This window comes from Denticeps clupeoides, chromosome 5, assembly GCF_900700375.1.
Source record: "Denticeps clupeoides chromosome 5, fDenClu1.1, whole genome shotgun sequence".
NCBI lineage: Eukaryota > Metazoa > Chordata > Actinopteri > Clupeiformes > Denticipitidae > Denticeps > Denticeps clupeoides.
This window is the reverse complement of record NC_041711.1, coordinates 22805649-22818952: the sequence shown is the minus strand read 5'-3', so window position 1 is coordinate 22818952 and position 13304 is coordinate 22805649. Positions and strand designations below refer to the sequence as shown.

Below are 13304 nucleotides of genomic sequence, written 5' to 3'. Positions count from 1 at the left end.
AATACATCGATAATGTCGCCTATTCTGGTAATTAATCTTCTGTGGTGCTGTTTTCCTCACGTGAATGCCTGGTTACTAAACACACACACTTACACACACACAGAGAGTTACAGATCCAGAACTAAGATGGCCATATCCTTTACAATACACACAGGTGCACGACAGGATGAGAGAGAGAGAGCCAGAGAGAGAGAGAGAGAGAGAGAGAGAGAGAGAGAGAGTGTGTGTGTGTGTGTGTGTGTGTGTGTGTCCAGGCCGTTCTATTCGCCTGCGATCTCTACACACCCCCCTGCATCTCAGCAGAGGACCGAGCACGCCGCAGACACCGGGCTTCGTCCCTGGACGCTTTGGGATTCTAGTTTTGTGGACCGAGCGCGCGACTTTGGACACCTGGTGTGTGTGTGTGTGTGAGTGTGTGTGAGTGTGTGAGTGTGTGCGTGGGTCTGGAAGGGGTTTCGGCAGAATTCCCGCTGGAATCGGTGGAGTCTCCCGCCTTCCCCGCCATGGCTCTGGGCTCCAGGACGCTCCTGCTGCCGCTCCTGCTCTTCTGCTGCGTCCGCGGGACAGCAAGCAAAGGTGAGGGCGGGAGGACCCGGTCCCTCTGCGCACTTTTGAAATGCCATTATCAGCCCCATTATGTAGTAAAGTGTCGTTCGCGTGTCGTTCGCGTGTTTCCCCGCAGAACATCGTCCTAAGTTCCCTTAAAAGTTCCGCCGCTAGTGAGGGTCGTTGCAACGATTCCCCGCCGCGGTTCGTCGTGTCCTCGGCCGGAAGACACGCGCTCTTCGCCTCCCCAGTTTTTATCCCGAATTATTTATAGCAAAGCGGTCCTGGCAAGTGGCGTCGTGTGTGTGTGTGTGTGTGTGTGTGTTTTATTTCATTCGATTGGGACTCGTGTCGATACTGTCCGCTGTTTCGTGCGTAATGCACGGCGCCTTGGGTGCGTGTCTCGTTACGCGCAGGATTTCTCCTGGAAGCCCGTGACCCTTTTTTTTTTACGGGGCTGCGCTGAAATTGGCCTGGTGGTCTGCACAGATGCGACAGACCCTGATCCCATATGGACTTTAAATGATCCCCCACCCCCCTCTTCCCTGATTTCCCCAGCTACGCTGAATGCAGCGCTCAACTCAAACGCTGCTATTTTGCACCAGCCGTTTGCAGATGTCATGAGCAGAGAGCCATGAGTAAGGTGTCTAAATGTGACCTCCCTGGTCCGGGTGGGCTGGGCTGTTAATGAGATGCATCTGGGTTGTAATTGAAGCAGATGGACCTGAACTCGGCGTGGCCCCCTGGCCCCGTGGCGAACAGAAGTCACCCCCAGTCATCGTCAGTCGAAGATCCCTCCAGCCTGAAGCTCAGTCACCGTAAAAAAATTATAGAAGGCACGCCGTCTATAATGATCCAAATGTCGTTGCTGAGTGATTTCACGTCCATCCACGAGGGGCAATTGGGGCCGTCATTAGTTCGACTCAGTAATTCAGCGTACAGACGCCGAGCCTGACCCTCCTCTAACCTGTCAACTGTGACCGGATCGGATCCTCTGTGCGACGGACGCCCACGTGGACATCGCGTGGACGATGTTGAAGTACTGCAGCTCTGTAGCAGTCATCCGCAGAGGGTCGGGGTAGAGAGCTGCACATCAAAGCCGCTCTGCATTCTGCCCGATCCTCCGGAAGAGAAGGCTGGGGTCGCCGCTGCCGAGCAGAACTTAAGTTCTCAGATGGATGCCTCAGTGGGACGCTAGTTAGTTTGCAGAAATCCGGATTAATTAGGTGTGGATTGCTGGTTTCCGTGTTAAATTAGCATCATATTTGAGTCTCTTGTGTGCGCAAGAGACAAAATAAAGTTACCCTCCGCTGAACGGAATAGTAAGCAGTTTCTTGTGCCTGATCCTTGCTTTGATAAATGTGCAGGAAGGAACATGTCGGTCTGGGATTTCACGATTTTGGTACATGTAAGCAGCCACCCTGAATTCAGTATAAACCGAACGGCACTGCATGCATGTTCACACAGAGGTGGCAGCCACATGTGTGACATGAATGTCTGACATTTAACAGCAAAGCGCTTAAATACACTGTTTATATCCTCACGGCAACAAGTCGCCTTTTAGTAAATTATACAGAAAGAAAGAGACGGACAATACATTTACATTTACAGCATTTATCAGACGCCCTTATCCAGAGCGACTTACAATCAGTAGTTACAGGGACAGTCCCCCCCGGAGCAATTTAGGGTTAAGTGTCCTGCTCAGGGACACAATGGTAGTAAGTGGGATTTTAACCTTGGTCTTCTGGTTCATAGGCGAGTGTCTTACCCACTAGGCTACTACCACCCTACGTTAGGCTACTAATACCCTATACGATTTTCACTTTCACGTTCACTAAATCGAGGCATTTTAGGCCTCATCAAGCCTACAGAAAGCCAGCATTCAGTATATTACAAATGTGTATTTATACGCCTGTAAATGACCTTCCCAATTATGATTCATGAGAAAATAGCATCATAAATTGCTGGGACCAGGGGAGAGGAATGCAGTGTAATAGCTCCCCCTCATATGTCTTTCTTTGCCTTTTATTAAAAAGCGAAGCAGGACCTGGAGTATTTTCAACGTCAAGGTTAAAAAAAAAAAAAAAAAATGTCATCATGAGACTTGAATCTCGGCCCATTAATGTGGACCGGAGTGTTTAAGCGTAAAACTGTCCGAAAATGACACTCCATCTGTCAGTGACTCACACGGCCCTGTGTGTGCTCAAGGCCAAACTCTTCAAAAGATCTCAGCGCCCAAGAACAGACACATTTGTCTTGCGCCTGTGCCACCCGAGATAGGTGTTAGTGGGACGTGAATTCATCTCCTGGATGGATATTCTGCCTGGAATATCTATTACTGTTGTGAAAATGCCTCACGAGAATCATCATGCATGCGAATAGGTGGCCAAACGTGCGTTGTTTTTCAATCGGATACCCAAGAAAACGGGACTTCAACAGGCTGCTGCCGATATAAACTGCTGTGGGTTTTTTTTTTTTATTGTGGATTGATTTGCACGAGCCGTTTAGGGCAGGAACTGATTCCATTAACCTGAAAGTTCGCTCTGAAAGTTTAATTCGTTCACGGCTGCAAAGCCCAGGTCCAGTCAGCGGAGCTTTACCCGATTTTCCTGGGTCAGTATTAGTCCATTCACAAGTCTCACAAGCGCATGACTGCATCACCGCGGAATAACAGCACGCTGCCAGGCGACGCCGAGCCCGTGTCCGACGGCGCTGGGCCAGAAATCAGATGTGGCCAGAGCCGGAGCTGCAGCCGCGCTCAGACACGCTGTGGTATTCAGGACTCGTAACCCATTTCACTCTCCAGTGGGTTTGCCTGTGGGGAGGTCAGGTACGCCGAGTGACCAGGTACCAAACTGGGTCAGGTGGGAGTTGGCAGGAGTTTTCCAAGTCGGCCCTCTGGCGCATTACAGCATGTCCACTTTTGAGAATAATCAACACCGAGCTGATGCTTATTACTACAAGCCCGCACTAAATGGGTTTAGTGGCTTTTGGCTTATAGACCCCAGGTCGTGCTCCTAGGCCAGGATTCCCGTGGGGCTTCCATATTGCTTTTGTTAGTGCAATAGTCAGCTTTCATAACACGAGGTCGCAGGTTTTCATGCTCGCAAAGGCCTTTTAATGAGAAAGTTGTCCTTATTAAGCTTGCTGCTTAAGCAGATGAAACAAACTGTTAATTGCCACTAAATTGGACAGTCTGGTTCTTAATGACTCCTGAGACCTGCTTTTCGGCTTCATTCCGGGTGCAGTGGTTAGCCCAACACCGTTCACGATGTGTGTTTATAGCTTTTTCTGTGCGCTGCCACTGCACTGTCGAGTTCCAGATCCATCAACCAGGTAGACTCTCTGCCCAGTCTGCGTACTTAAGGAATTTTTCTATGTTTTTGCTAGAATTTGCTACAAAGGGTACATTTGAAAGGCATGCAGAGATGTGCTCGTTCACTGCCGCAGTCAATTCCCGCAGAATCGCATTTAATATTTCTGCATTACTGTAGCGAAGCCTTCGTCTCAGTGTTCTGTACTGCAGAGGGCAGCTGAGCAAATTGGCTGAGAAATTGAAGGAACAAACTGAGGGTGTGCTGATGAGATGGACGTCGCTGGAACAGAGTGCGGCTTAATAATGTCTCCTTATTACTCCTGTATGCTGTACGAACAGACTGGACACTTCAGACATTCACGCACTGTGTGTGCTGAATCTTTTTATTTTCTGTTGTCGGCGTCAGTTAATTTTCTTATTGCACATACTCGTTGTACAAATCCAATTTATTATTATTAGTTTTACCCCTCAGGCGTCAGGAATCATCACTATAGACAACTCCTATTTATTATTCAGTAACAACATTTCATAAATGGAATAATTATATAGAAATATGTTTTTATTTTTATTTATTTTCTCTGTGAGTCATTTCGGCTTTTGCCGCTCTGGTAACAGTGCAGGACTGTGACAGTGACACAGGCTAATTTTTCCTGACTGACAGAATACATTTAGATTTGTGTCTATACCAGCACTGGATATTTTAATATCCTACTGCAGGACTAAAAAAACACAATTCTATGAAAAGGAGACAGGCATCATACTTCATAAATTAAAATGCCTCGGCTGTAAACTGTCACCCAATACAGATGTAATATGAGCACTCAAAATGTCCCAGAAGATATAAACTGACATGCATATACACTGGAAAAATACACTCAATACATGACCTAAGCCCCCACATACATTAAGGTGGATTGTATATTTACATTGGCAGCATTTATCTTCTCCAGAGCAAATTACAATCAGTATTTACCGGGACAGTCCCTCTGTATTAACTTGATCAGGGACACGAGTGGGTTTGAATCTGTGTCTTCTGGTTCATAGATGATTGTGAAGTGAAAAAGTGATGTGGTTGTCATTGTGAAACACTGCAGAACACATTTATCACCTTGGTGAGCAGTGGGCAGCCATGACAGGCGCCCGGGGACCTTACCTTGCTCAGTGGCACTCAGTTTGGGATTTGAACTGGCAACCTTCTGGTCTGCTTCCTTACCCTGTAGGCCACCACTGTCCCAGATCAGTGTGTTACCCATTAGGCTACAACCACCCTATTGTAGCTAATATGGGCTAATGAAGTTGATATAATAAATAATCAATCCTCAAACGTTTTGTCATTTGAATGATCATTTGCTTTAACCTTGGCAACAGAAGGATTTCCGATATTTATTCAGTATAGCTGCCTCATTAATACCATTGCTGAATAATGAAAGGGGCTGTCCATGGTGCTGATCCCTGGAGTGTAATATGTTAATAATTTTTTTCCGTTACGATTCAGAGCTGTGGTCATTGGCCTCAGTGTTATCATAGTTGACATGAGTAAATAAATATAATTAATTCTAATCGATTGTCACCTGACGTGCTCTAACAAGCAAAAGCAGGAATAATATTTTTAAGTACTGTGTGCAAAACTTCTAATGCTTCTTACAGGTTGTGAGTGTGGATTAAGAAAAGAATGCGTACTAGTTTTATGCTGCTCCATTGTCACAGTCAAGAGCTCTGCTGTTGATGGATCTTTTTTAAGGCTTCGGCCTATGGCCCCTTAGAGAGCACAGCAAACACCAGAAAATGGAAACACATACAGTGCTTATCATCTGCAGAAAATAGTTTTGCTATGCAGTGCTCCTATATCAAGAACATAAACACTGACAGAACACTGTAGGGCACTCATATCTCAAGCCCAAACACATTAATTCATTATAGAGACAATGTAGAGGCTTTCCACACCGCTAACCACTTAGTAGGGGGTATTTTGAGCTGAAAAAGAAATACCTTAGTAGTTTTAAGAAATGCTTAGCTCATGTTTTTAGCTGGGTAATGGTAACTTGGCCTGTAATTTATGGATTCATTTTTTTTTACTGTTGTAGGTATGACATGAATATTATTACCATATGTATCGTTGCTGAATATTGAACTGATTGCAACTGGTTGTGTGAGTAAGAGTAAAAAAAATAACTATGAATAAAACCTATTTAATGAACAATATCTGTTGAGCTGATTCTTGGTTTTTAGGGGCTTAATAGATTAATCGACATTTCACAGTTTAAACGTGGGCTCATCAGTCTAAATTCTGTTAACATATCCATGTTTGCAAGGCAGAAGTAAAAGGAAGTAACCTTCACTTAAAAGCATCTCTAATCAAGAGCCCACTGAGACACTGACAGTACATTAAAATCATGCTGCTAGAGTCAAACTATTTGCCCTTCACATACTCAAAATGGGATTTGAAACTATCCTTGTCTGTAGTTATTATGGCAAAATGCACTTTTAACAGAACTCAGGAATCTGTATTCCAGAAGCATCTTTATAGTTCCATCTGGAACAATTTTCAATTCTTCTATACCAACACATACTGTACTGTATACAGAAACCACTAAAGGGTTCTCATGGAGACAAATGGTGACAGCATCTGTGCTAAAAGAGCCAACAGCTGAGCCTGACACTGCAGCAAATGCATCTGCAGATCTGTTCCAAAATGTCTGGGAGACGAATCCCTGAAGGCTGGACGAGAGGCCTCATCATGAATCTCAGAAATAGGAGCATTGTAGAGGTTGTCAGATGATTTGATAGCTGTCTTGATAACGAAGACACTACAACCGGAAGTACAGGAATCAATCAAAACCTGTCACAAACCTGGCACTGGCGAAAATGGTTGAGGGTGCATTCACACGACTTGTACATAAAAGGGGGGTTTATTCACAAAACATGGACCAGAAAATGCAGAGCAACAGAAGACAAGACATACCGCATACAATGACCTGACAAAGACATGACACAAACAGGGTAGTTTTATACAGATAACAGGTGCACACATTCAGGAATAAAGGGAAGACAGTCCACAGTAAACTCCGGTCCAGACGTGGATCCGGAGTACCCCAGATCATGACAAAGACACAAATGTGTGTCATAAGTGCATTTAAAGTCTTTCTTTTTGATCTCTGTTTCCACGCCAGGGGTACTGGCCATTTGACTGCTTGCAAACAAGCAGTCACTTTACCTTAAATTTGACAACATGCTGTGTGGTCTGCACTTTCGGCTCCAGCAGACAAAATAAGAGGAAGCTGGGGCTGCTTTTTTACACAAGGCCCTGCGGAATAGTTTAATAGGAGCATGTGTCTTACTACTACTAAAATACGTTGTTGGACGCAATTAAAAGGCATGCATGGGAATCATTATTTTTATAGTCATATATAGAAATGTAATATTTATGAAGTGATTCTTCAAAACCGTTTACGCACCCATAAATGTTGGGGAGTGTAAATATTTGACTGATTTGGACGAGGACCAAATTATGATGGCATCTTATGATGGCAGACAGCATCTCCAAAACCGCAGCTCTTGTTGCGTGTTTCCAGTCTGCAGTTGGCAGACGCTCACTTGGATTACAATCAAGGAGAACTGATGTCAAGTGAAGTCAACACACCATGCACCACAGACATGCACCACATGACTTTAAAAAGACGAAACAAGATTAATGAGACTGATATGACAAAAGAAAACCATTCAAAGCTCACAGACAATTTGTCTGGGGCAGTGGTGGCCTAGCCGGTAAGGGAGCAGACCCGTAATCAGAAGGTTGTGGGTTCAAATCCTGAACTGAGTTGCCACTGAGCACAGACTGCTGGGTGAGTTAAAAGCGGAAGACCCATTTCGTTGTGTGCACCGTGTACTGTGCTGCAGTGTTTCACAATGGCAATCACTTCACTTTCAATTCAAAAGCATGGCCTGCATATCTACCTCATATAGCTACAGCATGTTTGCAGCACTACATTTATTGCAGAATTTGCTTCTTCGTGTATGATATATATTTTAGTGATTACACACTTGAAATGAATAATGATACACAACTATAATAGCATATTTTTTACAATAATGTGTTCTTAGAGGATTAACAATTGTTGTATACCCCAGACCGCAGAAGCCCAGGTTCAGTCCTGATTTATGTTTGAATGATGTTGACTCGATTTTGCATGCTTTTATTTGGTTCATTTTCAGAGTCTCATAAGCTGTGCAGGGAATAAAATATCATGAGACTTGTAAACAACCCTCCCCTTCCCCCCAAACAAAACATATGAAAAACAGGGAATAATCATAAACTGTTAATGTGTTGTAGTCACAAACAAATAGTTTAATTTGCAACAGAAAATACTCTCATAAAATGAATTGAATAAAAAAAAGTGAAAACAGTGATGCATTAACAGTTCCGTCCACTGCAAGACCTCTTCTGATTTTGGTGTGATGAACTACCATCAATGAGTGGTCTAGAACCAATCAACACATCTCTGAAAAAATGCCCTTCAGCCTCCGCACTATTGATTAGCAAATATAATTGAACCAGTTCAGATTCAAGCTCATTTTGGTAAAGCTCATTTTGGTTTGTGCTGATCTTGATTTCATTAGCTGAATGTTTTAGCCAATGTATTACAGTATCGGGCAAATAAGTGACTGCAGACATGTGAGCCAATGTGCCCAAATGAACATTAATCAATGAATCAATGGTGGCACAGTGGTGCTGAATTGCAACAAGGAGATCTGGGCTTCAGTCCCAGTCATTATCACACAAGTTTCCTCTGGGCACTCCGGTTTCCTTCTATGGTGTAAGGACCGACTGACTGGGTGAAGTACTGATTCCTGTGGGGGTCTGTCTTCTACGATTAAATGGTGCCATGTTCGGAGATTGTTTGTGATTTTGGCTCAAAATGAAAGAAACACTGCCTGATGGGTTGTTGGTAGGGAAAGGTTTTGGCTCAGATGTTGTGAAATACACTCGGAACATCTCTCATGTGATATGTTAGCAGTCATCAGCCATCTTCATTAGTATTAATTTTCTCCTTCTGTCACTTGGACTCCAAGCCTGTCAGTGACTGCAGATAGAAAATTGAGGAAGTGAGCAAACTACACTGCCTAATGTCTAGACCCAGAAGCTCTTATCACTATCAGACCATTACGGGCCATTCTACCGCCTGTGAATGATTGAGGGGTTTATTTAACGAAGCTGCCACGTTTTGGTATGGAGCCAGAGTCCGTAATGTCAGTTATAAGTCTGTGAACGATCACCATGTAATAATGTAAAGTGAGAGCAGTATGCCATAAAGAATCTCCTCTTGGCAAATCAATATCTATATATTTTTTTTTCTGGTACTTGGCCCACTCAGCCATAACTTTTCAAAATTGAAGTGGCCGAGATTGTGTTGTAGTACTAAACCGAAGATCTTTTTGCAAAACCAACAGAAATTTATGTCAATTCAACATCACTGGCCTGAGTAATGAACATGGAATTGTTGATTCCACAAAATTTCACTCAGTGGGGAATCAACACAGTCACAGCCTGTTCTTGTCTAAGGGAGTCAACAAACCCTTCAACTGCATAGACTCCTTTCTGACATGGGGAAATATAGGCTAGATTAGCGCTACTGCCCTGAACTTGGTGATAATGCAGGTGATAGCTATGAACTGGATTAGGACACAGACAATGCGAATATGGAGATCTGAGAGGATTACAGAGAGAAAATGGTGAGTGAACAGAAATAACCACAAAAACAGGAATATATGAAATTTAGATGGAATCATTGATTTGATGCCATGAAGACAAGAGGCACCATCTGGAAAGTCACAAACTCATCACCATAATATGACATGTTAGATCTTTTAGAATGAGTGTGACTTTACACAAGTGGTAATGCAAGTTCACATTACCCTACTCTAAAACATTCTAAATGAATTGGCTAGAATTGTCCTTAAAATACATCAAAACTAGCATATACAGACAACCCTTCTTGAGATAAGAAGGACTTAGAAGGCCTTGCATTTGGTTCTGAGATGTGCACCAAGTTTTTTTTCTTTTGCAGACTTCCTGCATGAGATCCTGTTTTAGCACACACTCCCATGGTTTTTTAATGTGCTGTGTAGAAGATGGCCAATGGGGTGTAGAAAATCCAATATGTGTAAATTGCATTAATAATCACTGCATAATTAATACCACTTTTTACACACCAAAAATGTCTCACAGTTAAAAAGTTACATACTAAATACATCTCCAGATTCAGCAGATTGGAGGCACTAGAATGCCTCAATCACTGTGACCCCCATAAAATGTTCTAAATGTTCTAAAGAGATTATGACTATGCATAAGAAAAAAAGAAACACAATTTGTGCCTAGGTGCCTTATCCCCCACATCCAAAACAGGTACTCTTATTTATTGGTTGATAATTTTTTTTGCAGGCAGTGTGTCTATTCTGCATATTGTGCATTAAATGGCCCATTTAAAAGCACTCAACATAGTCCACCATGTGTAAATAATCCACAGTGGCGCCTACCTGGTCACCTTTAAACACTTTTTAACGTTGATCTAGGATTATGCATTAAGGCTAAATTGCATTTAACGCTAAATGCTGTTATCATGTCAGTAATGTGTACGCTTTGGATCCTCTGCAGGTGCTGTTGACAAACTTATCCATTCTGTGGTTGATGTTTGAATTATCAATCTTGACTATATTGGACGTTTTTTTGTTACTTTTTTAATGCTTTTTTAAAAAGTTTGCATGCAATCAGTTTATAAAACTCTTAAAATGGTGAAACAACTTCCATGAGTTGATCCCTGCATGAGAGCACATTAGCTTACATTTAATTTGCTTTTTTAAACGTCCTTGTACAGCTATTGATTTGTAAAGAGAGATAAGTGATTTATTTTAGAGGATAATGAGTCTTGGAGCAGTGAAATCTATATTACTAAAACAATTGAACAACCATTTTTAAGATATTTTAACATGGGCATCTGACAGGGCAAACGGACAAAATGTATGTCGATAGCGAAGTGATTGTCATTGTGAAACACAGCGCAGCACACAGTGACACAACGAAATGTGTCCTCTGCTTTTAGCCATCACCCAGTGAGCAGTGGGCAGCCATGGCAGCCATAGGCAGCCATGTGTGGGGACGGTACTTTGCTCAGTGGCACCTTACCCGCTAGGCCACGACTAACCCTAATGTTATGACAATGCCCCTTACGTTATGACAATTGCTAGCTTCTCTCAGATGTCTTAGATTTTATTCATAAATTGACCTTCCCCAAGACTCATTTGTGCTTAATGTGTTCATTACCCTTCCTGACTTGGGCATGACTGAGCATGAAGCCCTTTCATCCTCAGTATGATAATGTAGGTAAATATGTAATGGGAAGATCGGTTTTACTGTGATGGCAATTGCTTTAGTCACCTTTATTCAGAGAGTATAATTATGCAATTTCATGTGTGATTCTCAATTCATTTCATTTCTGTACCTACATTACATCTTAATTAGTATGCTTGAGCTAGCAAATTAGCCTGCCTCTTCCTTGGTCTTTTTTGAACTCTTATATGGTTTAGATGCTGCATATCCCCAAACCAAAAGTGATCTTCTAAGAATTAAAATGTACTGTGTTTATTTTAATGTTTCATTTTTTTAGGCAGAAGCTTCAAGTTTGAGCAACACCCTTGCAATTGCATTGATTTTTGCTTTTTCTGCTGTAATAAACATTCTCTATCACGTTCCTGAATTTATAGTGGTAATTTTCACAAATTACTAAAAGCTGAATATAATTTGAATTTACTTGAAGTCAACCATGACATAATGTCTTTACCTTGGTAAATCATCATGAGCACCTGTTAGACTAGTGAAAAATGAATTTATTTGTCTTTTGCAACACTGGAAAAACCCCATTGTGGATTTAGGTTTTTGTAGAGAAGGTACTTAATAAGTTAGAGAGAGATGTGTGTTTTATTTATTTATTTTTTTAACCAGTGAGATACAAAAAGCTGATTGGTTCATACTTCATACACGCCAGCTTCCCATCAAGGCTACTATTCAATCACTACTGCTAATGCAAAAACAACAATAAAAGGAATTTACAGATGATAAGATAAAGGCTAGAACAGAAAGAAAATAGTTTCCCAGCGTGAGTACGTACCTGCTTTTTAATAATGAGAATAGTGCACGCGCTGTGATGTCTGTTTCTTTATGCATATTTATGCACTTCAGGGTGAACTTGTGTAGACCCCTGTCCATTTTAACTGAGGTTGTTCCCTCTGTTTCTGACAGAAACTTGCGACGCACCCCTGGTATCACAGCTACCCCAGTCAGCATTCAGGAGTTCATCCCAACTGTCCAACAGCCATGGACCAGGCTTCGCTAAACTCAATAGGAGGGATGGTAAGAGCCCTGCCTTGTTTTCATACTGTCAACACAAGTCATCTGACAAGCTTTTTTGTTTCAGTACTGGGAATTTTTTTTTCCGTTTAAGAATTTGTGTGATTTTATTTATTTATTCATATATTTTGTTATTATAAGGGCTTGAAATTTTGCAGTCAGTTTGAGTTCAGTGTGGTGTATGAACCGTAATGCCTTTTTTCAGGCAACAGCAGTAATGTTGTAAAAGAGAACGAAAAAACACTCACTTTTCTTTTTATTCTTTTGCTTTTCTTGCCACTTTGGATGCCATGTGGGCAGAATTCATGTGTGCAAGCTGTCCCACTGCCAGTGTCAAACTGCCAGCAATTACTCATTTTATAGAAGTCAGTGAGATCACTTGTGTCTGATAGTCAACATAGAAACCCAGAGCAGAAGACGAATATAAGCAATTCCAATTATGCTAATGACATGCAAACAACACTGTCTCCATCCAAAAATATGGTAATGTATTGTCTGCCATTATGAGTCACATTTTAGCAAATTAACCTTGCAGAAAATTGTACCTCTGGCTGACTTATTTATCTGGGTAACATTTTCGTTCACAGCAGTGTGAAAACTAAACATAGAATCTTGTTACGGTTGTCGGACATGGCGAGGGAAAGAGGACACATAGCACAATGACAGCGGTTTTATTAAACAAACATTGGGGAAACATCATCCAACAACAAACCAATGGCAAACCAACACAAACAGAGCAGCTTTATATAGGCATACCGAGGTGAAAACAATCAGGAATCATAGTAACACAGGACGAACCCTGATCCCGGAGTATCCCCTTCCAGACCGGATTCTGAAAATTCTTTTTATGTGCCGCATTATTCACTAACCCAAGGATCAAGGATCTTGTCATTAACATCTTCTCAAATGCTTATAGTCTAATGGCTTTGTAAGGTCTTTCTTTCCTTCTCAGATGCCTTCAGGTTCATAGCCTTTAACAAAATGAAAGTGAAGTGATTGTCATTGCGAAACACTACACACGTGCACACAACGAAATGTGTC

General features: G+C 42.1%; 1 protein-coding gene across 1 annotated transcript in view; it reads left to right on the top strand.

Annotated features, from left to right (window-relative positions):
* The first annotated feature begins 259 nt into the window (after nucleotides 1-259).
* cntnap3 (contactin associated protein family member 3) overlaps nucleotides 260-13304 on the top strand; it is a 70138-nt gene continuing 57093 nt past the window's right edge. The window contains exons 1-2 of the mRNA XM_028979495.1: nucleotides 260-576; nucleotides 12156-12266. Of these exons, the coding sequence (XP_028835328.1) occupies nucleotides 504-576; nucleotides 12156-12266 (184 nt within the window). The 5' untranslated portion in view covers nucleotides 260-503. The remainder of the gene's footprint in view (nucleotides 577-12155; nucleotides 12267-13304) is intronic.